This window comes from Oryctolagus cuniculus, chromosome 9 (assembly GCF_964237555.1).
Source record: "Oryctolagus cuniculus chromosome 9, mOryCun1.1, whole genome shotgun sequence".
Lineage (NCBI taxonomy): Eukaryota > Metazoa > Chordata > Mammalia > Lagomorpha > Leporidae > Oryctolagus > Oryctolagus cuniculus.
In genome coordinates, this window is record NC_091440.1 from 106,602,148 (window position 1) to 106,627,255 (window position 25,108).

At 57.6% G+C, this 25,108-nt stretch overlaps 1 protein-coding gene across 3 annotated transcripts in view; it reads left to right on the top strand.

The window, feature by feature from the left end:
• The window catches only part of DDX11 (DEAD/H-box helicase 11), a 91,640-nt gene that overhangs the window by 66,038 nt on the left and 494 nt on the right, over positions 1 to 25,108 (top strand). For 2 of the 3 annotated variants that reach the window (XM_051850247.2, XM_051850245.2), the window contains 24 exons: positions 1,576 to 1,800; positions 2,865 to 2,951; positions 3,033 to 3,187; positions 7,089 to 7,137; positions 8,230 to 8,337; positions 8,526 to 8,613; positions 9,246 to 9,454; positions 12,203 to 12,355; positions 13,829 to 13,875; positions 14,215 to 14,294; positions 15,140 to 15,184; positions 15,287 to 15,354; positions 17,616 to 17,654; positions 17,868 to 17,979; positions 18,075 to 18,203; positions 18,552 to 18,664; positions 22,830 to 22,902; positions 23,145 to 23,248; positions 23,683 to 23,832; positions 24,035 to 24,103; positions 24,187 to 24,287; positions 24,529 to 24,613; positions 24,783 to 24,861; positions 24,943 to 25,097. In XM_051850247.2, the coding sequence (XP_051706207.1) occupies positions 1,576 to 1,800; positions 2,865 to 2,951; positions 3,033 to 3,187; positions 7,089 to 7,137; positions 8,230 to 8,337; positions 8,526 to 8,613; positions 9,246 to 9,454; positions 12,203 to 12,355; positions 13,829 to 13,875; positions 14,215 to 14,294; positions 15,140 to 15,184; positions 15,287 to 15,354; positions 17,616 to 17,654; positions 17,868 to 17,979; positions 18,075 to 18,203; positions 18,552 to 18,664; positions 22,830 to 22,902; positions 23,145 to 23,248; positions 23,683 to 23,832; positions 24,035 to 24,103; positions 24,187 to 24,287; positions 24,529 to 24,613; positions 24,783 to 24,861; positions 24,943 to 25,097 (2,523 nt within the window). The remainder of the gene's footprint in view (positions 1 to 1,575; positions 1,801 to 2,864; positions 2,952 to 3,032; positions 3,188 to 7,088; positions 7,138 to 8,229; positions 8,338 to 8,525; positions 8,614 to 9,245; positions 9,455 to 12,202; positions 12,356 to 13,828; positions 13,876 to 14,214; positions 14,295 to 15,139; positions 15,185 to 15,286; positions 15,355 to 17,615; positions 17,655 to 17,867; positions 17,980 to 18,074; positions 18,204 to 18,551; positions 18,665 to 22,829; positions 22,903 to 23,144; positions 23,249 to 23,682; positions 23,833 to 24,034; positions 24,104 to 24,186; positions 24,288 to 24,528; positions 24,614 to 24,782; positions 24,862 to 24,942; positions 25,098 to 25,108) is intronic. The other variant, XM_070049370.1, reaches the window with a different exon arrangement.

Sequence of the window (25,108 nt, forward strand, 5' to 3'; positions counted from 1 at the left end):
GTACCAGTGTCCTTTTACTCTTGGTGTAGCTGTTAACTTTGTGTTAACCAGCTTCATGCCAGCCACAGCTCTGTGTGGACGGTCCCACTGTGGTTCCTGTTTCTGTTCCTGTGTGTGGAATAGGTATAGACAGGCCAGCTGAGGTCATGGGCTGGCACAAGGGGAGTTGGCGTGTGGCCTGGGCAGCCACATACCAACATGGGTTCTGAAGTTCTGTGTTGTGCTGTGTGCCCTGCTCACACACGTTTTCCCCTGAGGTCCAGTCCTGCCTGATAGGCTCAGACCATGCTCTGGAGACTCCAAGACCCCCGGGGCTAAGCAGGCTCAGAGAGATGAGTGCCTGCACCAAAAGGATGTAGCCTCCAGGGACCTGCCCCGGCACAGAGCAGCTCCCTGCTGCCTCTGCCTGGAGGAGCTCCGTGAGGCTGCCCGGAGTGGGTAAAACGGGTGTGTGGGCCTGGGAGTCCTGAAGGCCGGGGGCTGAGGGCTGGCTGCCTCGAGGCTTCTCGCCTGGGTATGCTGATGGCTGCCTTCTCCCTGAGGGGTGCGTGCCTGGGTCCAGATTCCCCCTTGGTCAGGAGGATCCTGGGCCACGCTGATGGCTTCATTGTACTTGCTGACATGACAGTGAGCTTGTTCGCAAATGTGGCCGTGTTCTGAGATGCTGGAGTTCTGACCGTGAACACTGCGCTTGTTGTGGGGCACAGTCCAGCCTGTAACAAGGACCCAAAGGGAAATGCTGAACTTTCCATCGAGCAGTGTTCTCCAGGCAGCTGGTTTGCTTTGTCAGCAGTTCACACACGAGGCTCACGTGCCTGCCTCTGCTGTGTCTGCTCATTGCTGCGTTAAAGCTCAGTGTTGACTCTGATCGTCCCTTGCCAAGTATGTGGATTTTTTTTTTTTTTTTTAAGATTCATTTATTTATTTGAAAGGTGGAGTTGGAGAGAGGGAGAGACAGTTCTTCCATCAACTGGTTCGTTTCCCAAGTGGTTGCAATGGCCAGGGCTGGGCCAGGCTAAAGCCTGGAGCCTGGAACTCCATCTGGGTCTCCCGCATGGGTGGCAGGAGCCCAAGCACTCGGGATATCTTCTGTTTTCCCAGGTGCATTAGCAGGGAGCTGGATGGGAAGTGGAGCCGCCAGGTCTTGAACTGCTGCTCATATGGGATTCCAGCATCAAGGCAGTGACTTGACCTGCTCTGCCCCAGTGTTGGCGCCAAGAATGTGGGTTTTATGCTGTTCATTTTTTGGTGTTGGTTCTTTTTGGAAGGTTGCTTATCTGATTTCTCACCACCTTCTAATTATGTTAACTTGCAGTATTTATACAGAACATGGTAAACCACTTTGCATTCTTTCTGGAAGAGTGAGCTGTGTGCTTAAATAAAAGCAAACAGCAAACCCACACAGCGCGCCCCCTGTTCTGTCCCTGAGTCCCTTGCTGTGTTTCCTGGGCTGGCCTTGGCGCCGCCTCCGCTCTTGCAAGCTGGCCGTCTGAAGCTGTGATGAGGTTGGGGAAAGGCCGTTTGGGAAGCTGTGCTCTTCGGCCTCTTCCTCTGAGGACTGTTTTCTCCCTGTAGGGAAAGTCCTTGAGTCTCATTTGTGGGGCCCTCTCCTGGCTCCGTGACTTTGAAGAGAAGAAGCGCCAAGAAGAGGCCCGTCTGCTGGAACCTGGAACCGACCCCTTGCCTGGCACGGGCAGCTCGTCCTCACTTCCGGGCAGCCCGAGGCCTGCGGGAGAGCCAGACTGGGTCACTCAGTTTGTGCAGAAGAAAGAAGAAAGGGACTTGGTGGACCGACTGAAGGTGAGGCGCGGTGTGACAGCCGTGGGAGGGAGGGAGGAAGCAGAGCTGGTTGGCATCAGGGTCGATACATCCCTGCCGCTGCAGTGCCTCTGAGTTCTCTGCCGCTTTTTTTTTTTTAGTTGAAAGAATGAACACAGAGTGAGACAGAATCTTCCATCTGCTGGTTCACTCCCCAGATGGCCAGACCAAAGCCGGGGGCTGGCCCAGAGCTCCATCAGGGTTTCCCATGTGGGTGGCAGAGGCTCGTGCACTGGGCCATCTTCCTCTGCCTTCCCAAGTGCATTAGCAGGGAGCTGGATTGGAAGTGGAGCAGCTGGGACTTGAATCGGTGCCCATATAGGATGCCGGTGCTACAGGTGGCAGCTCTACCCGCGACACCACAACACTAACCCCCTGCCCACCTCTTGAGTCTGTGTCTGTGCTCCTTTGCTGTCTTATCTGCCTGGGTGTCACCAAGCCTTCTACCAAGGAGGGCCTGCCAGTTTCGATTCATTGCTCACGGCGGGAAGGAAACGAAGCATTTGACTGGCAACCCAGCTCCTTGGCTGCAACTCAAGGGCGGTGCGGGGCTGTGTCCTGCAGGGCTGAGGGTCTGGTGAGGGGTTGCTGCCCTGGCCTGCACAGGCCTGCCTCCCTACCTTCCTTCATTTGTTTTTATTTGAAAGAGTTAGAGAGGGAGAGACAGCGAGCGAGTGAGCCTCCATATATTGGTTCACTCCCCAGATGGCTGCACCGGCTGGGGCTAGGCCATGCTGAATCCAGGAGTTTCTTCTGGGTCTTCTACGTGGGTGCAAGGACCCAGGGACTAGGGTCATCTTCTGCTTTCCCAGGTGCATTAACAGAGAGCTAGATGAGAGGCGAAGCAGTCAGAAATTGAACCAGTGCCCGTACGGGATGCCGGCGTTGCAGGTGGTGGCTTTACCTGCAGCGCCTGCCCTGACCCTGAGTGTGGCCGGGTGGGGGGAGGGCTGCCCCATGTGAAGAGGCACCTGGCGGAGCACCACAGACTCAGGCCTGATTTGGGGGCTTTCATGGGTGTTTTCTCGATGCTGCTTCCCCCTTAGGAGGAGCAGGCCAAGAGGAGGAAGCAGGAGGAGCGGCTGCAGCAGATCCGGCGCAATGCGCAGCTCAGGGCTGCAGCCCAGCGCCGGGTGAGTGTTGGGGGGAGGTGCGTTGGGTCCTGCTGCTTGCACACGCATGGGTGTGAGCCCCCCTGCCATGCCCCTGCACAGAGACAGGAAGAAGAGGAGACCGAGAGCCTCCTGCGCCTCAGCAGGGAGATGCTGGCGGCAGCTGGCGCGGAGCCGCCGGAGCAGCTGGAATCCGGGGAGGAGGAGCTGGTGCTTGCGGAGTACGAGAGCGACGAGGAGAAGAGGGCCGTCCGCGGGTGAGACCTCCATGCCCCTGCCTGAGGCGCCAGGCCCCGGAAGGCTGCCCGCCCGTGGGAGAGGGAGTGGCTGCTACCTGCCCCTTGTCTGCGACCCAGGCCCTCCTCAGGGCCCAGAGGTGCTGGTGAGCAGGATGGGCACCCTGCTGGCCGCTGGCCTTGTGCTGTGTTAGCTCAACCACGGCTGGCGGCAGTGTCTGCGTCTGCACTTGATGCAGGAGGGTGCTGCAGCCCCGCGATGGGAGTTGCTTGAGCAAGGCCATGAGGGTAGGATGTGGAGGAGCTGGACTTGAACCCGGCCAGAGCAGGACAGACCTCAGGGAAGCCCTAGGCTAGCTCTAGGTCTCGCACTCTCAGCTGCCAGACCTTGCTGCGTCAGGGTCATGACACAAACCATCAGGGTGGTCCCTGGCCAAGTTCTTCCTGGTCCAGGTGTGTAGGTGTCTGCGGTTGGAGCATTGCCTGCAGGTGTGCCGCCGAGCTCAGCAAGGCTGTTTTGGGACCACGGGACCCCTCGTGAGAGCCTCCGTAGTGCCCCCTTTTGTTTCACCAGGGCCCTCAGAGTGTGTGCCCTGGGGGCGGCTGTGGGGAAGAGGAGGACACATGTGGCCGTGACCTCAGAGCCCTGCGTTTCAGGGGAGGATCCGGCAGTGAGTGTACAACAAGCAATGCCCGTCTGTGGTCAGCGTGTTTGCCTCCAGGGAAGATGCAGCTGGGTGGTGCAGAGCTGGGGTGGTCCCCAGGACCAGAGGTCGGGGGCCACCCCAGGAGGGGACCAGGGAGGGCCAGTTGGAGCTGCGAGACAGTAGACTGGGCATAGGAACATGGGCCTGTATTCCTGGGCTGGAAAGAAGGCCCAGGAGCCTGAGCAGAGAGTGGAGGAGGAGGAGAGAAGGTCAGAGACACGGCAGGGGGTGTGTCTAGTCGGGGTGGGGGTGGCTGTCACTCAGTGCGGTGACGAGGGAGTGACGTGATCTGATCCCCACACTGGGAAGCTCCTTCTGGCTCCAGAGTTCGTGGCTCTTCCATGAGGGTTCCTACAGACTTCTCCCTTGTGGGCTTCCCTGAGGTCTGTCCTGCTCTGAGGTGGGTCCTGGTCTCACACATCACACATCCTCGTGTCAGCATGGTCAGTGCGGTGAGTGTGACCCCAGAGTCTGGAGCCCTCCGGGGTCCCTGAGGAGGATCAATGCTTGCACCTGCACAGTGTCCAGAGCACACCGTCCGGCCTCACCTGCAGCTGCCTTCCGCACGCAGCCCCATCCTGGCTGGCCTGGCTCGTGGTCCGTGCACCAGGCTGCCCCCTGCTCCGTGTGAGGATTCGCAAGGCTCCTCACCTCGCAGACTCTGGTGGCTGAGAGGCCGTGTCCATGGCCTCGATGTCAGCCCCTGTCTTTCCTGCCTGCAGCACTGGGTGTGTGAGTTTGTGAGTGGATCCCTCCCTCTTCCCCCTGCCACTGGGGGCCGAGCTGCTGCAGGGCAGAAGCCAGTGTTTTTTTTTTTTTTTTTTTTTTTTGACAGGCAGAGTGGACAGTGAGAGAGAGAGACAGAGAGAAAGGTCTTCCTTTGCCATTGGTTCACCCTCCAGTGGCGTGCTGCGGCCGGCGCACTGCGCTGATCCAATGGCAGGAGCCAGGTACTTCTCCTGGTCTCCCATGGGGTGCAGGGCCCAAGCACCATCCTCCACTGCACTCCCTGGCCACAGCAGAGAGCTGGCCTGGAAGAGGGGCAACTGGGACAGAATCTGGCGCCCCAACCGGGACTAGAACCCAGTGTGCCGGCGCCGAGAGGCGGAGGATTAGCGGTGTGTGAGCCGCAGTGCTGGCCGAGCCACTGGTTTTTGATCTGACGTTTGGGGCTGAGCTGGTGTAGGGCATCTCGTGTGATTGGTGAAAGCTGAGTGAGCTGCGTATACAGATGCTGGTGACTTTGAGTCCTGTGGTGCGTTTCCCGCGCCGACTGCAGAAACCCCAGCAGGGGAGGCTGGGTGGCTGAAGAGGGCCTGTGGACGGTGACCGTGGAACTGGGGCACTGCGGCTAGCAGAGGCTCTGCGGTTTTCCTTCCTCGGGCGGAAGGTCTGGCTGCCCTCCTCTTCGCCCCCTGGCACCTGTGAGAGCTGAGCTAGACCCGGGCTCTGGTAGCTTGGGGCCTTTTCACCCCGTGAGCTCAGTAGACGCCAAGGTGATGCCTGCAGCCCCAGGGAGTGCTGAGTGGGCCTGGCAGAATCCCTGAGCCCTCCCATGTCTGAAACCTCATGGAGAAGTCTGCTGGCCCCTGCTTGTTAGCCACCCTCATCCCAGGAACTGCCTTCTGCCCACGCCTCGTCACTGAGGTTTTCCCCAGCGACCTTTCTCCTCACCCCAAGGGAAGGACAACCATGGCCATGGCCATGGGGAAGGGGCCTGGTGGGCCTGTGCTCAGGCACTGGGATCGGGACTGGAGGATGACAGCCCAGCCCCTCCCTGCGCTGGGGTCTTCTGGGCCCCCTCGGCATCACCCAGGGTGTTAGGTGCTCCATGAACCCTTTTGCTTGCCCCAGGCACCTGGGGAGGGGGTGAGAACTCAATGGAGTTTGTGAGCTGTGGAGGGGAAGGTGCTGTCTGGGGTCTGGGCAGGAGCCCCGTGCGAAGTCTGCATCCTTCTGTCTTCACACGCCAGCCTCTGTCCTGGACCTTGCTGGTTGTCCAGTAGGCTCTGTGTGGTGGACATCCCAGCCTTTGCAGAGAAGTGGTTGGAAAATACTGACCAGGAGGCTACTGGCTAACGCAGTCCTCTTGTAGTTAGCACAAGGCAGCTGCACTGCAGTTTTATTTAGATTAAAAGAGTGTTTCTGCTTTTCTCAAATTGGGTTTTAAAGCGAATAAAAATCTATTTCCTAGGCTCTTCCTGTAGGTAGCTAGGGTCTGTAAGAGAATTCTGTTTTCCCAGGAGCCTCGGCTCATGTTGGCTGAGATTTGAGGGCTGGTAATGCAGGCCCGACCTCCCTGCCATCTCCCTGTGCTGATGGCCTCTTCGTCCCTTGCTGGGAAAGACGGAGCGTGATACTGGGACGAGAAGAGGGTCGCTGGTCATTTGTGACAGCACCTTGTGTCCGGCAGCCATGGCTTCACTGGGGACGTGCGTGTGTTTGCTGCTGCTGCCAGGCTGTGGGCTGGGCCTCAGGGATTGGACAGAACAGGGTAGCCTGATGGGAGAGACAGCCCAGCCCAGTAGGAAGCGACCTGGAACGAGGTGGGTGTTTCCAAGTGGGTGCACAGTTCATGCGGTGTGGCAGGGCAGTGGCCCTATGTGGGCGGTTAGGGGAAGCCATGTCTGTGCTGGGGTCCCAGGAGCAGGAGTTGGTGAGGCAAGAGGGGAGAGCGTTCCAGGCAGAGAGTGGTGCATCCACAGGCCCTAAGGTGGCGAAAGGCAAGGTCTCTTTGGGAGCTGAGAGGAGTCGGCTGAGCTGGAGTTGGACGGAATGGCCAGGGGGAGGCCGCAGTGCCTGCCACAGTTGAGTGTGGAGTTCTGGCCGCTGTGGCTTTCCACGTGGGGTCGGGCACACCCTGCCCCGTGCTCCTTCCTCCCACATCTGTCTGCATCCCAGGCTTGAGCATGGCAGGTGTTGGCTGGAGTTCGCTGGGGGTGTCTCTGAGCCAACACCTGCTGCTCTCCTCAAGCCTCAGTGCTGGGAGGGGTCTCTGTTGCCTTCGGGCTCAGAGCTCAAGCCTCCGTTCCACTGGGTTCTGTGGAAAGGGACCCGACTTTGTTGTTTATGGTTGGCTGTCGAGGGCTGGGTCAGTGGTCCTGGCAGAGGCTCGAGGCTTGGGGCTGTTTTCTGGTTGGTGTGAGTTTGCTGAGGGAAGGCTGTTCTGAGTACTCCCTCCCGCCCCCCGCCCCCCGTCTCCCCTCTCCCTGCAGAGTGGATGAGGATGAGGAGGAAGCCCTGGAGGAAGAACACAGAACTAAGGTGAGCAGCTCTGTCTTGGGGCGGAGTCCTGGGCTCCACCTGGGGAGAGTGCAGGAGGTGCGCCAGCCGTTCCTGGCTCCTCTCTGGGAAGAGCGCCCCGGACTCGGAGCTGGACAGCCCCTGGGGATTGCCCCGGGAGCCAGCCTGTCCAGTTGCCCGGAGCACCGAGGGGCCTCCGTTCTGGGCCGAGTGCTTGCGTGGTTTCTGGAGGGGTGGTGCAGGTGAGGGGTGGGATGACCAAGACGCCCTGGGCTGCGTCCCTCTCGTGGCCCGTGCCTCCCCTTGTCTGTCCCTTCATTTGCATGGAGTGCTAGGAGGTGCCTATGGTTCTGACCCCTCGCAAATAGGAAAAGACTTGGTTCTTCTCATTGAAGACTTCTGATTCGGGTGAAAGCAGCTGTCTCCCCCCATCCCCCGTTTTTCTGGTTTCCTCTGTCTTCCAGACTTCAGAGGAGTAAAGGACAAAGTGTTTGCTCAGCTTCTTTTCCTCTGGGGGAAGTGTGTGCCTTAGCACCCCCCCCCCCCCCCAGACAACCCTGCCCCTCCCAAGAGTGTGAGGGATCTTTTTCAGGTTGAGCCCTTGTCTGGTGGGTGGGCATCCCACATCCGTGTTTCTGTAGCTCCTGACCTCAGCTTTCTGCCAGTGCAGACTCTGGGAGGCAACGATGGTGCCTCAAAGTCAGATCCCTGCCACGGAGACCTGGATTGAGATCCTGGCTGCTGGCTTCAGCCTGGCCCATTCCTGACCACCAGGCATTTGGGGATTGAACCAGTGGCTGGGAGCTCTCCCTTAAAAGAAAACTGAGCACATATGGGAAACGGGTCCCTGATGCCTGAACCCTCTCCCACGGCTGGATTAGAGGCCAGGATGAGTGACAGGAGTTCCGTCTGTGGGCCTTCCCTTGCGCATGCAGATCAGTGGTGACTTGGGAAGTCCGGTGCCCCTCATCGCAGGATGTGGGTTGTGGTTATCTTGAGGTTGGTGCGTGGGCAGCAGCTTTGCTTGTCCCCACGGCCTCCTGGGCTGCAGCCTGCCTCGGTGTGCAGAGGATGTGGCAGTCCCCTTAAGACATCCCCTTCTCCTGGGAACAGATTTATTACTGCAGTCGGACGCATTCCCAGCTGGCCCAGTTTGTGCGAGAAGTACAGAAGAGCCCCTTTGGCAAGGAAACCCGACTCGTGGCCCTCGGCTCCCGGCAGGTACACTGGGGCAAGGTGTCTCGGCCTTTGTGCTGCTCCATTAGATGTAGGAAGGTGATGGGTCTGACCGGCTCCCTCCTGGCCTCCCCTGGCCTTGGAAGGGGAGGATGAGGTGGCCGGGCAGGGCCAGCCGGGCTGCTGTGGGTCACTGGGACAGCATCACTGCTTGACTTCCTCCTGTCTCCTAGAGCCTTTGTGTGAACGAGGACGTGAAGAGCCTGGGTTCTGTGCAGCTGATCAACGACCGCTGCATGGAGATACAGCGCAGCAAGCACGGTAGCCACTGGGACTCGGGCAGTGCTGGGGTGGGCCAGGCTGGGAGTGACAGGACGGCTAGTGGGCGGGGCCAGGGACGTGGGGAAGCAAACTGCAGGTATCCTACGTAGACATAATGGGGGCAGGCTTTTGGTGTGGGGGTTTAAGACGTCCACGTCCCACATCGGAGTGTGCGGTTTAATACCTGCCTCCAGCTTCCTGCCCCTGTAGACCCTGGGAGGCAGCGGTGATGGCACCAGTGATTGGACTCCTGCCATCCATGGGCCGGACCTGGATTGGGTTCTGGTTCCCAGCTTCAGCCTGGCCTGGCCCCAGCTGTTGGGGGCATTTGGGGAGTAAACCAGTGGATAGGAGTTCTCTCTGCGTCTGTCTCTCAAGTAGATAAGTGAATAAATGCAAAAGACACAGAGATACTGGCAGAGTGGACCCAGGCTCCTTTGTAAGCACTCTTCCCCGTGGGACCACGCTCTTGCTCTGCACATCAGCGTTCAGATCCCTGGCCTCAGTGATTTCAGATCCCAGAATGTGCGGACAGGGGCTCCACGAACAGCGTGTGGCTAGGGGTCTTAGCATCCCACATATCCAGCCTTGGTCCTCCGGGTCTCTGCGCCCCGTGCCTGTCCCACCCTCAGAGAAGAAGAACAAGGCTGAGGAGGAGCAGCCGAAGAGACGGCGGCGGGAGAGCCGGGCTGCCTGCCCTTTCTACAACTACGAGCAGTTGCAGCTGCTCCGGGACGAGATCCTGCTGGAGGTCAAGGACATTGAGCAGCTGCTGAGCCTGGGGCAGGAGGCCCGGGCCTGTCCCTATTACGGCAGCCGGTTTGCCATTCCTGCCGCCCAGGTAAGGCCTCTGCTGCGGCAGAGAGTAGCTCTAGACCACAAGGGGAGTCCACATCCCCGTTAATCCAGGTGGCACCCTGCAGACTACGGAGGCTAGACTGCCGGTGCTCTGCACACTCTAGGCACATGACTGTTCTCTCCTAGTACGCAGGGGAGGAGGAGGCCTGTGGGTCCCTAGGTGGCTCTGGGCTTCCAGGAGTGGGGCACCCAGGGGCCAGTGTGCATTCCTAGGGAGCCCACAGTGAGGGGGGGTAGGGCAGGAACTGAGAAGGTGCAGTGAGGGAGCCCCAGGACATAAACGGATTTCCAGATGGCTTTTCCGAGTGACTGTCCCGACCCACATGACCACCTGGAGCGTGGGAGAGCACTCTCCTTGACCTGCTGTGTCTTTAACCAGAGGACGCACTGCAGTTCTGACCAGTCAAAACTGGTCTCTGGGGCGGGCACTGGACGCGGCAGTTAAGCTGCCACCTGGGATGCCTGCGTCCCAAACCTCAGGGTTTTGAGTCTTGGCTCAGCTCTAGTTCCAGCTTCCTGCTGATGCACAACCTTAGAGGCAGCAGGTAATGTTTCAGATACATAGGTCCCTGCCACCGTGTGGGAGACCGGGCTCGAGTTCCGGGCTCCTGACATTGGCCTGGCCCAGCCCTGGCTGTTGCAGGTATTTGAGGAGTGAACCAGTGGACAGAGTCTCTGTCTGTCTCTTTCAAAAAGCCTGGGATCTGATTTTGTTTGCAAGAAGACAGTTCAGTCATACCCAACAACTACCTGATTTTGATGTTTGTGTCACTCACTTGAGTATCAAGGGAAGGTTCACATGGATCCCAAGAGATGTGGGGAGTGAGCTAGTCTTCATGCTACTAGACAGCAAAGCGCTCGCCAGCACACCCTGAGCCCCAGGCACAGAAGCGCACAGAGGAGCCGGGCTGCTCCCCCGTCCCCCCGCTGCCGACAGCCTTCCTCTGATGTGCTTGCCACAGAGCAGGGCTTGGGCTGCCGCCATTTCTGTGCACACATGGCAAGGTCGCCTGAGATTATCAGGATCTGAATTTTTAAAGCACTTCCCACCTTGGTTTTGCCGTTTAGTATCCCACTGTGGCGGCTGCATTCTATGCAAGAGGGCCCTGGGGCCAGGAATGGGGAGTGATTCTGCCGCCTTGTCAGCACCAACGAGCACCAGAGCTGGCGTCCCACCCTGGGCTTCACACGTTCGTTGTTTTGGATTTCACTTTGTCCATCAGTATTCTTTCAGCTGGAACATTTTCATAAGGAAACACTTGAAAACATACAGAATGCGTTTATTGTTCCTCTGTCCCGGCTCCTTCGCCCTCACGGGGGGTAGAGTTTATCAAGACCATTTGCAGATGAGGAGGGTAAGGGTCAGGCCCAGGCCCAACAGCTTTTCCTGAGTCCCAGAGCTGCAAAGTCAGCGCTCCAGGACCAGGAGCCAAGGCTGCTTCCTTCTGTATTTATTTGAAAGGCAGGCAGACAGAAATCTCCATCTGCTAGTTCACGTCCCAAAGGCCTGCAGCAGCCAGGGCTGGGACAGGCTGAAGCCTGGAGCTGGAAACTCAATCCAGGTCTCCCACATGAGTGGCAGGACCCAGGTACTTGAACCATCAGGTGCCGTCTGCCTCCCAGGGTGCCCGTTGGCAGGAAGCTGGAGCCAAGCTGGGGCTAGGAGTGGAGCCCAGGCACTTGGATGTGGGACGCCAGCATCCTGAATGGAATCCAGTTATGCCCAGCACCTACTGCCTGGGCCAGTTTAAGGTAGACAGTGGTTTTTTGTGGTGTTTTGAGGACCCTTGAGTGCCTTCAGGGCTACCTTTGGGTCCTAGGTGAGGGTCACCTGCAGGGGCTCCCCCCTACCCCTCACCTCCATCCTTGGTCCAGTCAGGAGTCAGGTCAGCTCATCTGACAGGCAGGCGGAGCTCCCATCTGCTGGTTCATTTCCCAAATGCCCACAGCGGCTGCGCTAGGTCAGGATGGGATATGGAAGCCAGTGACTTAATCCATTCTCTCTCATGAGTGGCGGAGATCCAAGTCCTTGTTCCATCGCCGGCTGCTTCCTAGGGTTTGCATTGGTGTGAAGCCAGAGCCAGGACTCGAACCCAGGCACTCTGATATGGGATGCAGGCGTCCCAAGTGGCATCTTAATTGCCAGGCCAGCGGTCACTCCTAGCTCCAGCTTTGTGTTTCATGTATTTGACATCCCATGTAAAACTTTAGGGGAAAAGACTTGATGCAGGCACAGGGCTGTGCACAGCTTTTCTGTTGGCTGTCCGTCCACGTTGTCCAGGCAGCAGATAAAACAGTTTGCACTGGGCTGGCGTTACGACGCAGCAGGTTAAGCCTATTCTCTGGGATGCCAGTATCCCCTGTGGGCGCTGGTTTGTGTCCTGGCTCCTCCACTTCCAATCCAGCTCTCTCCTAATGTGCCTGGGAAAGCAGTGAAAGATGGCCCAATTACTTGGGCCCCTTCCACCCATGTGAGAGACCTGGACGGAGTTCCAGGCTCCTGGCTTCACCTGGCCCAGCCCCAGCCATTGTGGCCACTGGGAGAGTGAACCAGTGGATGGAAGATCACTCTGTCTCTAACTCTGCCTTTCAAGTGAAATAAATAAATCTTTAAGAAATATTCTTTAAAACCAAACTGGTTTGCATCAGGAACTTAGGAGGCCAGGCGGGGGTGCTGCAGGGTGAGACCTGTGAGTCCCGCCAGTGCTCAGCTGGGCCTCTCCCCCCCCAGCTGGTGGTGCTGCCCTACCAGATGCTGCTGCACGCAGCCACCCGGCAGGCTGCGGGCATCCGCCTGCAGGACCAGGTGGTGATCATCGACGAGGCGCACAACCTGATCGACACCATCACGAGCATGTACAGCACTGAGGTTGGCGGTTCCCAGGTGGGCCTGCGTGGCGTAGAGGGCCAGAGGTCGCTGCTCTGAGTAGCTGGGCCTGGAATTCCTCCAGGGATGGGCCTGGTCATGGTCCCGGGTCATGATGCACCGGGTCATGGTCCCGGCCTTGCCTTCCAGCGCATCAGCTCCACCTTAGCGCCGTGTTTCCTGCTCCTCTCCTGCCTGTGTCCTTCTCAGTCCCTCTAGCCCAGGTGTTCCTACTAGTTCTGTGTGACCAAGGATGGTAGCCTGGGAGAAGCGGGGGTCTGCGTGGGGGGGGGTGAGATGTTGTTGATGTGTGGGGAATGTGTGAGATCCCTGCTGCCTGCTACTCTCACGTGCCCTGCACTGCTCCCCACACTCATTCTGCACGGGGCTAGGTCTTCCTGTTTGGGGCAGAGCCTGAGCTCCTGGCGCCCGGTCACCCAGCTCACAAGTGTGGAGCCAGTATCCGACCACTGGTTTCCAGTGGTGAAACCCATGTGGCACCCACCGCCTCTACTGACCAGTACCTGGGTTATCTGTGGGCCAGGTTGTAGTGGTTACCTTGAACTATCGACTTTATAGCCGCCTTGTCTTTCCTGCATCCAGAGGAGCAGGGAGATTTCTGGGTGTTCAGCCTCTTGCATTTCCCTGCCTCAAAGTGGACGCTTAAGCAGAACTTCCCCTCCTGCCATTCCCTTTAAAACCCACCCCTCAGGGCTGGCGTTGTGACACGGAGGTTAAATAGCGGCTTACAACGTGGGCATCCCATACCGGAGTGCCAGTGCTACTGTGCCTGGAAGGCAGCAGATGATTGGGCTTCTACCATTCTCATGGGGGACTTCCATGGAGTTCCAGCTCCTGGCCTTGGCCTGGCCCAGACCTGGCTATTACCGTCATTAGGGGAGTGAACCAGTATTTGGAGGGTCTAACTCTCCCTCTGCTCCTGGCCCTCTCTCTGTCACTCTGACTCTTTTAAAATAAATACATAAATAAATAAAGAAACCATTCTTCTGGCCGGCGCCGTGGCTTACTTGGTTAATCCTCCGCCTGTGGCGCCAGCATCCCATATGAGTGCCAGTTCTAGTCCTGGTTGTTCCTCTTCTAGCCGAGCTCTCTGCTGTGGCCTGGGAGGGTAGTGGAGGATGGCCCAAGTGCTTGGGCTCCTGCACCTGCATGGGAGACCGGGAGGGAGCACCTGGCTCTCGGCTTTGGGTCGGCACAGCGCCAGCATGGTGGCCATTTGGGGAGTGAACCAACGGAAGGAAGACCTTTCTCTCTCTCTCTCACTGTCTACAACTCTACCTTTCAAATAAATAAATTAAAAAAAATAAACAAACCCATTCCTCTGTGTGCGCCCAGCCCCCTCAGCTCACGTGGTCTCTCCTGTGACTGCTGGGTGGTCTCTCTGGGCACCTGCGGTTCATGGGCACAGCTCCACGTTGCTTGCCCAGCACCTGGGCTGCCTTCACCCCGTTCTCCGCATTCTCTCCCCAGCTCTGCCAGGCCCATTCCCAGTTGCTACAGTACATGGAACGATATGGGTGAGACCCTGCTTCTGGAGGTGGGAAGGGGCTACCCCATTCAGCCTCCGGGGCCCCCGGGTCACGGTCTCTGGCCTGGGCTTAGGGTGGGGTGGTCATGGTGCTGCTCACACCCCCAGTTCCACGTGGCGCGACCCCACAGGGCCTCGGATGTCCAGCAGGGAATGGCTGGCTCTGAGGGCATTGGGCCACGGCCAGCCCGTTTGCTAGGAGGACTTGGAGCTTGAGCTCTGTTTGAGAGGCTGTTCTGGGGGAGAAAGACCTGGGCACAGGGGCAGGCTTTGGGGAAAGGGAGGAGCCTCCGGGTCCTCCTCTCCATGTCTCTTGCTCTCTGCACAGGAAGCGTCTGAAGGCCAAGAACCTGATGTACATTAAGCAGATCCTGTACTTGCTGGAGAAGTTTGTGACTGTGCTGGGGGGTGAGAGAAGCTGCCGTTGTCGGGCTCGATGTCGGTTTTGTCTCTCATTAAGTGTGTTGGGCGGTGATAGGAGATCCCTCATTCCCTTGGCTTATTTGGGTTGCCTGGCCTCAGGTCTCTTGTGAGAATCCGCGTTTGCTTGCCTTCCACGTCGTTTTAATTTTGCCAGGCCCTACTCTCTAGGTCTGGTGATATCTTCCGCTAGATGTGTTGCATTTCCTGTGATGCTTGTGGTACTTCCCAGTGTCCCTTGCACAAGGAGTTTCCCTTGCTCACCCAAAGGGAGCCCAGAGCTCTGCAGTCTCGGGAGAAACGCAGGAAGCACATAGCTCAGAGCCGTGAGCCATGGCATGGCCCTTGTGGCCAGAGCTCAGGCTGCCTCGTGTTGCTCACTGGTGCCCCCTGTCCTGTATTGTGCGGGACCCCCTTGAAGGCATCGTAGCAGCATGTGTTCCCAGAAGCCAGGAGGAGAGTGTTTTCTGGCCGGACCTTGTCTTTTACTGGTGTTCTTGGCTTCTGTCTCCTACTTCACTGCTGGATCCTGGCTCTCCATGCTCCCCTGCGTGCAGAGGGTGGGGTGGCCTTTCTGGCTCCTTCAGGAGGTGTCCAAAGGGTGATATTGCAAAGCTTTAGATTCCAGGTGCAACATGGGAGTCACATGGGGAGTGGGCATCCTGGGACCTCTGACTCTGGACACATCTGGTTCTTGATGTGCTGTTAGTGGCAAAACAAAAAAAAAAACCTGTTCAGATATGAATGCTCATCTGACTTGATGAGTGCCATGTGGAGCTGGGAGGTGGGGGCAGAGGACCTGCACCCTGACCTGTCGGAATTCTCTTTTGCAGGGAATGTTAAGCAAAACCCCAACACACAGAGCCTCTCGCAGACAGGTAAGGGAGCTGCCCTGGGCCACTGCTGAGCTTCACCGCGGACCGAGAGCCGTGCGCTGCAGAACGAGGCTGCGGCCCCCAAGGCCCTTCGTTTGCTTTCAGGGACGGAGCTGAAGACCATCAACGACTTCCTCTTTCAGAGCCAGATAGACAACATCAACCTCTTCAAGGTAGAGCTTGTCACCCGTTTGTTTTAAATTTGAGAGACGGACAACTAGGGATCACCCATTTGCTTGTTCATTCCCCAAATATCTGAGGCAATTGGAGCTGGGCCCAGGCCACAGCCAGAAGAAACCCAGAACTCAACCCAGGGCTCCCACGTGGGTGCCGGGACCCTGCTACTTAAGTCCTCACTGCTGCCTCTCGGGGTCTGAATTGGGAAGCTGGAGCTGGAATCTGCTGCCAGGTGTTGAATCAGGCACCCCAGTATGGGACGTGAGCATTTTTTTTTTAAAGTTTATTTTCTTTATTTGAAAGGCAGAATTAGAGGGAGAGACCGGGATCTTCCATCTGCTGGTTCACTTCCCAAATGGCCATAATGACCAGGGCTGGGCTAGGCTGAAGCTGGGAGCCAGGTGCTTCTTCTGGGTCTGCCACATGGGTGCAGGGTCCCAAGTCATCCTCTGCTACTTTCCCAGGTGCATTAGCAGGGAGCTGGTTCGGAAGTGGAGCAGCCGGGACTCAAACCAGCACCCATATGGGATTGCCGGCAGGGCAGGTGGTGAATTTACGCGCTACACCACAGCACTGGCCCCGGATGTGAGCATTTTAATCAATAACCAAATGCTCTCCACAGATGCCGCTTTTTTATATGAGCACATCCAGTTTCCTTTTCTAATCACCACCTGTGGGCAGAGCGCTGTTAAGACCATGGGGGGGACACGAAATGTAAATTCTACCCTCAAGCAGCCTGGGGTTTGAGGATTTAAAACATATGCACGGGTAATTAGCCCAGAAAGCAACGAACCATCAAGAACAGCCTTCAGTCTGGGTCACAGGAGCCTCCCACCTCTTCGGCACAGACCAGGGCCTTCCTGCACGCCCCTCCCCTCCCCTCCCCTCCGGCGCAGTCTTTCCCCAGTGTGCACGGGCCTGGTTCCTGCTGTCGGGGTGGAGCTGGGTGACGGTGCTGCCCCTCTCGTCTTCCCACCTGAGCCGTCACAGCCTCAGACCTTTGTGTGCCCCGGTCCTGCACATCTGCTGTCTCCCCAGATCCTGGGGTCTGGCCCTGGCGCTTGGAGCACAGCCCTTGATTCTCAGTCATGGTAACCCTCTCCACGGGCGGAGCACGTGCTGTGTCTCTGTCGCCGTTTGCGAGCAGGGACTCTGAGGTTCAGAGGATCCCTGGAGGGAGGGTGTCGGTGAGCTGGTGGTGCACGGTGGAGCCAGCGTTCTGCCCGGGACCCTGCATTCTTCCATCCTGCCCGCCCGCCTTTCTTCAGTCCACTTTCCTCCTGACTTACACCTTTGCTCATCACCGTCATCAGCCTCACCAGGTAGCTGGGAATCCGCTCATCTCTGAGCCCGTACTTCCCTTGTGTCCCTGTCCAAGTAGCTGCTTGCTCCCGCTGCCAAAGAGGGCTCTGAATTGCCCCGCCTTTTCCTGCCCACAGCTGCAACTTGAGTGCATACCCTGACCCTCTGCTCTTTCCTGCCTGGCTGTCTTGCTCCCCCCTCCTCGGATCACACTGGGATCGAGTGATCTTAGCTGGAGGACATCGGCAGCATCCCAGCCTTCCCTGAACAAGCACCACGCGTTGCCTGCTCAGGCCTTTGCGCGTAGGGTTGGTCTTTTTTAAGCTAAGTCTCGTTTGAGACCTAGCTTAGGTGCTGTCACCAGGAAAGGCGGCCGGGGGGACCCAACTATCGGTGGTGCCCCTGGAGCACCCAGAGCCATGGAGTGTGCGGTGACCATGTGTGTGAGGCTTGGGGGAGTCCCCCAGTGGGTGGCGAGGGATCGTAGGGGGCAGTGGAGATCAGCACCCTTGACCACAGCTGGGCTTTGGGTTCCTCTGGAGGAGACAGTGACCTGCGTTCCTTGGGAAGGGAAGGCGGCCGTTTCAATCTAGGTTACAGGGCAAGCGTGGAGCTCAGTGGTTAGGGTGCTGCTTGGGCTGCCCACACCCCATGTCCCAAGCTGGTTCAAGTCCTGGCTGTACTTCTGGTTCCTAAATCTGCATCCTGGTAGGCAGCAGGTGATGGTCCAAGTACTTGGATCCCTGCTACCCATATGGGAAGACCTGGATTCTGGGCTCCTGGGTTCAGCCTGCTCTAGCCCTGGCCGTTGAAAGCATTCAGGAAGTAAACCAGTGGATGGAAAAACTGTTAGGCTGACTTCAGATGCACTGAAAATAAATGAGTAATGATTATAAAACCTTGTAAAGAGCTTGGCCGTAGTGTGCCGTGTTCTCACCGGAGCCTGCTTTTGCAGGTGCAGCGGTACTGTGAGAAGAGCATGATCAGCAGAAAGGTACCTGCCTTCCCTGTGGGCCTGGGGTGGGCCCAGGGACACCCCCCCCCCCCGCCTCGTTCTCCAGGAGACGCCAGGTCGCCCTTGGTTTTCCGTGGTGGGGCCTGCTTTGCTGTTGGGGGTAGGGCGGGCCTGGAAGCCTCTGGGCCATCCCCCCGCTCTGTTCTTGTTCCTCTGTTTCTCACACTCCTCGTCTCTCTCACCCCGGCCCAGCTCTTCAGCTTCACAGAGCGCTACGGGGCCGTTGTCCTGCCCTCCCGGGAGCAGCGCAGGCTGGCGGGGTTCCAGAGCTTCCTGCAGAGCCTGCAGCCCGGGACGCCTGAGTGTGAGTCGGGAGGGAGGGCGGGAAGCCGGGCCGTGGGCCTGGGCGGGAACGCGGACCTGACTTCAGGGGGCCCCCCTGCCACTCCCAACGCACAGCTCCTGCAGCCGCTGAGGAGGACCCGGCTGGGGCGCCGCGGCCGGCCTCCCCGCTCATGCACATTGAAGGCTTCCTCGCAGCCCTCACCACGGCCAACCAGGACGGCAGGGTCATCGTGAGCCGCCAAGGTAATCGGGTGCCCATGGAGGAGCAGCCTGGGCCTGGAGCCAAGGCGATGAGCCCTTGCTGCTGCCCCGGCACCTCCCTGGGCAGGGACCTGGCGCCTGGGACCTGGGGCAGGCAGTGGAGACGGTCAGGTTCCTAGAGGAGCCCTGGGGCCGAGGGGAGGCGGCTGTCGCCTGTGGGACCTGTCTCCCAGCTCTGGACCTCAGCTCCTGCTGTGGGAAATAGGGGGACAGCCCTGGAGAGCGACAGGAGGCGCTTGCAAGAGCAGTGCCTCCTCCACGGCCTCTGCCTGGTGGAAGGATCTGGGGGCCTGCACTGGCCCCTTCCCCATGTATCTCTGCTTTTCCCAGACAGCCTCAGTCAGAGCAGCCTGAAGTTCTTGCTGCTCAACCCAGCTGCACACTTCGCCCAGGTGCTGAAGGAATGCCGGGCTGTGGTCATCGCGGGAGGCACCATGCAGCCGGTAAGGACACGTGTCCCGGCCACCTGTGCCCTGTTGTGGGATGGGAGCTGGGCTGGGGGTGGATAAACAGGCCCCAAGTCAGGAGGTGGTCAGCTTGAGCAGGCCCTGCAGCATCCACAAGGTGGCAATGTCGTGCCACCTGGCTCCCTGGGCCTGTGGGCCGGTGTGGGGCCCAGGGCGCTGCGCCTCTGGTGTTTCTGCAGTCAGGTCCAGGGAGAGTGTGGGGCCCAGGCCACCGCGCCCTCCGGTGTTTCTGCAGCCAGGTCCAGGGAGAGCTTCAGACTTTGCTGTAGGTGCTCTGTGCCTCTGTGCCATTGCTGCACCTGCCACAGAAGCACCAACCTCTTTTGAAAATTGAGTTTTTATAAATATGCATATTTACTTTTTTTCAGAAAAATGTTTTCATTGTAGAAAGCAGAGACAAGCAAAAACAGGAAAAAAATCTTAATTCTACCCTCAAAAATTGATTTTGGTGTATGTCATTGTAATAATATACTAGGTGTAATTTTTACTTAGGTATTTTAAGTTGCTTTTTTTCTTTTTTCTTTTTTCTTTTTCTTTTTTTTTTTTGACAGAGTGGACAGTGAGAGAGAGAGACAGAGAGAAAGGTCTTCCTTTGCCGTTGGTTCACCCTCCAATGGCCGCCACGGCTGGTGCGCTGCGGCCTGCGCACCGCGCTGATCCGATGGCAGGAGCCAGGTGCTTCTCCTGGTCTCCCATGGGGTGCAGGGCCCAAGCACTTGGTCCATCCTCCACTGCACTCCCTGGCCACAGCAGAGAGCTGGCCTGGAAGAGGGGCAACCGGGACAGAATCCGGCACCCCGACCGGGACTAGAACCCGGTGTGCCGGTGCCGCAAGGCAGAGGATTAGCCTACTGAGCCACGACGCTGGCCAAATTTGCTTTTTTTCACTCAGCCACAACATGTCCCAAGTATTTTTTTATTTTTATTTAAAGATTTATTCATCTGAAAGGCAGAATTAGAGAGGTAGAGACAAAGACAGAGATCTTCCATCCGCTGGTTCACTCCCTAAATGGCCACAGTGCTGGAGCTGGGCTGATCCAAAATCAGGAGCCAGGAGCTTCATCTGGGTCTCCCACGTGGGTGCAGGGGCCCAAGGAATTGGGCTATCTTCTGCTCCTGGCTGCATTAGCAGGGAGCCGGATTGGAAGTGGAGCAGCTGAGACTTGAACCAGTGTCCACGTGGGATGCCAGTGCTGCAGGCAGCAGCTTAATCTGATACTCTACAGTACCAGCCCCACACTTGAGAGGAATAGACAGACAGATGCCATTTGCTGGTTTATTCCTCAGATTTCCACAGTAGCTAAAAGCCAGGAGCAGGGGCTTAGTCCAGGTCTCCCACATGGCGGTGGGAGCCCAACTGCTTGAGCCATCACTGCTGCCTCGCAGTGTCTGCATCAGCTGGAAGCTGGGTTAGGAGCCACAGCCAGCGGTGGAGCCCCACGCACTCTAGGCACCCAAAATGCTAAACCCAGCACTTGCTCCTCCCAAACGTTTTGTCGGCAAGTGTGCTGTATTCCAGTTATGTGGATATATTCTATAGAACCACTGTTAGGTGTTCAGGCTGTGTCCAGCTTCCCTGTTTTTGTGTGTGTGTGGTTTGTTTTTTTTTTTTTTTTTTTTTTTTTTTTTTTTTTTTTTTTGACAGGCAGTTAGAGAGAGACTGAGAGAAAGGTCTTTGTTCCGTCGGTTCACTCCTCAAGTGGCCACCATGGTCAGTGCTGCGCTGATCCGAAGCCAGGAGCCAGGTGCCTCCTCCTGGTCTCCCACGCGGGTGCAGGGGCCCAAGCACTTGGGCCATCCTCCACTGCCTTCCCGGGCCACAGCAGACAGCTGGACTGGAAGAGGAGCAACCGGGACTAGAACCCGGTGCCCATATGGGATGCTGCCGCCATAGGCATAGGATTAACCAAGTGAGCCATGGCGCCGGCCCCAGCTTCCCTGTTCTCAGCAATATTGTGCTAACCACAAGCCAGTCTCTGCAGTGCGGCTTTCCTCAGGATACCTCCTTGCAGCACAGGGCTGGTCCACACCTCTGACTCCAGCCACTGGGGCCTGTTGGACTGGCCTCAGCACCTGTTCTGTTTGCAGTCTGTACTCAAGAAAGATTGTTGTTCACTCAGTGTACTAAAGTTGTTTAAAGTCATTTTTTAAAAAAAGCTTATTTGGAAGGTAGAGTTACAGACCCACTCACATACCACCTTCTTCTATCCATTGGTTCACTCCCCAAATGGCCACAATGGCTGGGCTGGACCAGGCCAAAGCAAGGAGCCAGGAGCCTGGAAATCTATCCAAGTCTGCCATGCGGGTGGAGGAGCCCACGTACTTGGGCCATCACTGGCTGCTTTCCCAGGTGCATCAGCGGGGAGCTAGGTTGGAAAGAGTGCGGCATCCAGTTTGGGGTGCAGGCATTGCAAGCAGTAGCCTCCCCACTGCGCCACAATGCCAGCCCCTCCTTACCCTCTCAGCCGGCTGGGGCAGCCTTCATGCTGCCGTTGGTTCTTTGAACATGACTGCATCAGGTCTTGCTCTCTGCATAACAGGATGCTTCAGGCTGCCCTTACATGAAGATGCTTCAAAGGTTTGTGAAAAAATAGAATTAAAATGTGTTTTGGGGCTGGTATTGTGGTGCAGCAGCTTAAGCTGTGTTCTGTGTGAGGGCTGGTGAGTCCTGGCTGCCCCCCCCCCCGCCCCCCTCCCTGCTAACGGCCTGGAAAGCCGTGGATGATGATCCAAGTACTTGGGCGCCGCCACCACGTGGGAGACCTGATGAAGCTCCAAGCTTTGGCCTGGCTCAGCACCGGCTCCTGAGGCCATCTGGGGAGTGAACCAGTGGATTAAAGATCTCTGTCTCTTCCTTTAAAAAAGATGTATTATTTATTTTGGTGCAAAAGAGCTTCTGAAATCCATGCATAGTTTTTGTAATACTTACTTCCCATGAACCTTTTGAGGAGTCCTCACTCCTTCCTGTCCCAGAGCTGGAATCATTCATTTGTCCAAGGTGCTCTTCGCTTCCCTTAATGGGAAAGAGACTTAGAAACCAAGATTTGGGCATTGGGCGCTTGTGGTGCTCTTGTATATTGTTGTGAAGAAGGCTTTTCAGTAGATCCACAAAATAGGTTCTTAGCAGTCATGAGCCCGTATTGGCTTTTCCAAGTCAGAATCACAGAATTCACTGATCTGACCAAGCGTTTGTCTCTTATGAGGAATGTGTGCTTTCTTGTTGCATAATTTTTTTACTCCATCCCATAATATATTTAACCTAGTTTCAAAGTTGTCATCTAGTCGTAACTTCTTAAAACCACCTCCAGTGTGGAGTTCCATTTCTTTGCATTTCTTCTTGCTCTTAGAACGTCAAGGACTTGAAGTCAGGCTTTGCTCTGTGTGCGACTGTTAGTTTGATAGGTAGCTGAGATTTTGTTTTCTTGAGTTCTAGTTTGCTTCATTCCTCATAGATGTAATTTTAATTTAATTACGTAAGCGCTTGTGTGTTCAAAAGGTAAACTAGCAGGGCAGATGGTGAGCATTTAGGTCTCTGCTTAGGATGTACCCATCACATATCAGAGTCCTGTGGTTCAAGTCCAGGCTCCACTTCAATCCAGCTTCCTGCTAATGCACACACCGGGCTGCAGCGGTGATGGCTCAGTACTCAGATTCTGAGTTCCAGGCTCCTGGCTTTAGCCTGGCCCACCACTCTCCACAATGCCTGCACCAGCTGCAGCTGAACCAGGCCGAAGCCAGGAGTCTGGATTTCAGTCCAGGTCTCCCCCATGGGTGGCAGGGACCCAAGTACTTAGGCCACCATGTGCCCCCTCCCTGATGCACATTAGCAGGGAGCTGGAATAGGAGGGTGGGCCACGACTCTTTCCCGGGCATTATGGGATGCAGGTGTGCTAAGCAGGTGCTCACACAGGCCAGGGCTGAGGTGTGTTCCACACTTGCCCGTTTTCTTTGCTGTTCCCACACTGATGCCTCTGATGCTTCGATAGCCTTTTCTTTTACCTCCCGTTTGTGTTCCTGTGGACTTCCTGCCTCCCAGCCCATCCCTCCTGTCCCTGCCGAGGCTTCTCCACCCCACCCCACGCCTGAAGTCTCTTCCTCAGACCTCTGGGAGGTCACAGAGCCTTGACCTTGTGGCCTGCAGGTGTCTGACTTCCGGGAGCAGCTGCTGGCATGTGCTGGGGTGCAGGCTGAGCGAGTGGTGGAGTTTTCCTGTGGTGAGGACCTGTGTCCAGGGGTGGGGTGGGCCGAGCCGAGCGTCTGCATTCCAGCCTCCACAGCCTGGCACCAGGCCCAGGGGCTGTGGAGCCTTGTCCATACCTCACCCTCACGAGCTCTGCGTTGCCCGCAGCCATGGGGCAGGCTGCTCCTCGCACCTGGGTAAGGGCGGCCCTGGCTGGACTGGAGCTGCCAGAGCATCTGCTTTTGCATGCTTCAGCCCCTCCCTGGGTCTCTCCAGGTCACGTGATCCCTCCAGACAACATCCTGCCCCTGGTCATCTGCACGGGACCCTCTGGCCAGCAGCTGGAGTTCACGTACCAGAAGAGAGAGCTGCCTCAGACGGTCAGTGCCAGCCAGCCTACCTCTTCCTGGCTTTGCTAGGGCAGGACAGAGCTCTTGGTGGGGCAGTTGGGCCGGGCTGAGCTTCCTCATCCCTAAATAAGCCATATTAAAACCCCCAGCATCCCTTTAGGACGAGGCCCACAAGAAAGCTGCTCTCCTCTTGTGAGCCCTGTGCCAGCCTATGCCTCGGGCAGGGGTCTCTGGCCTCCAACAAGGGGAGCAGTGCCTGACTGTCGTGCAGGGTGCCCACTGGGAGCCGGGGAAGGACCAGCACCACTAGCGGGCGGCACCTCCCATTCCCTGGTCTCTGCCCGGGGCACCTACCTGGCCGTCATCCTCACGCTGTGGTCTCTGTCCTTGGCTTGGTGCCCCAAGTTGAGGCAGCCCTTGCGGTGGCTGCAGGGGTTGCTCCATGGGGCCCTTGTCTGCCTTAGATGGATGAGGCGGGTCGCATTCTCTGTAACCTGTGCAATGTAGTCCCTGGAGGGCTGGTCTGTTTCTTCCCCTCCTACGAGTACCAGCGTCAGGTCCACGCCCACTGGGACAAGAGCGGCCTGTTGGCCCGCCTGGCCATCAGGAAGAAGGTGAGTGGCCCTTCTCTCTTGGGAAGACTTGGTGCCTGCCAGAGCTTCCCCTGGGGTTCCCCTGCTGCTCCTGTCAGGATGGCTGGTTGGCTCATCCTAGTTCCCTCCCCACCATTCCCACGCCTGACGGTGGTTCTCCAGTGCCTAGGGCTGAGACCCAGCATTCTGAACCTGTTCTGGGCGGTGGTCTCTGTACCTGCAGATATTTCAAGAACCCAAGAGAGCAAGCCAGGTGGAGCAGGTGCTGCTGGAGTATTCCAAGTGCATTCAGGTGAGAGGCCCAGAGAGCGGGGGTGAGGGTGGGGTTGGCAGCCAGGCTTGGGCTCAGCCTGTGGGGCTGGCTGTGTCGCACAGTGCTGCAGCCAGGCAGGAGGCGTGCTGACCGGGGCCGTGCTCCTCTCTGTGGTCGGAGGGAAGATGAGCGAGGGGATCAACTTCTCTGATGACCTGGGCAGGTGAGTGGCAGTTCTCAACTCCTGGGGCGTGATACCCAGCCACCCTCCCTAGACAGCAGGCACTGCTACGGTCTCATGTCACCTGTGGGATGTTTCAGCAAATCTGACCGTGGCCCTTTGGAGTGGGTGGGTCTCTTAGCCCATAAAAACCCTTTTCCAGGTGGCAAGTACAGGTAGATGTCTGGGGCGGGCTGGAGAAGTGGGCACACATGGCAGTAGATGGTGTGTGTGTGTCCCCCAGGTGTGTGGTGATGGTGGGCATGCCATACCCCAACATCAAGTCCCCAGAGCTACAGGAGAAGATGGCCTACCTGGACCAGACCCTTGTGAGTGCCCGCAGTGATCACCAGGGAATGGGCTGGGGAGGAAGACTTGTCAGTCCAGCCTCACGCTAGGATGGCCTGCGTGAGGGCTGTACCTCCATACCTCGTGATCTCCAGTGTCGCCTGGCCTGTCCCCAGGGAGAGCTGTGATGAATTTATCCTTACTTTGCAGCCCAGAGCCCCAGGTCAGGCCCCCCCAGGGAAGGCGCTGGTGGAGAACCTGTGTATGAAGGCCGTCAACCAGTCCATAGGTGAGCCCACGACTGCTCCTGGCCGTCAGGACAGCGACAGGTGGACAGGCCCTGCATCATCCCCACTCTGCTCTTGTCCAGGCAGGGCCATCAGGCACCAGCGGGACTTTGCCAGCATAGTGCTCCTGGACCAGCGGTATGCCCGCCCTTCTGTCCTGGCCAAGCTGCCGGCCTGGATCCGAGACCGGGTGGAGGTCAAAGCTGCCTTTGGCCCTGCCTTTGCTGCTGTGCGGAAGGTCAGTCCTGC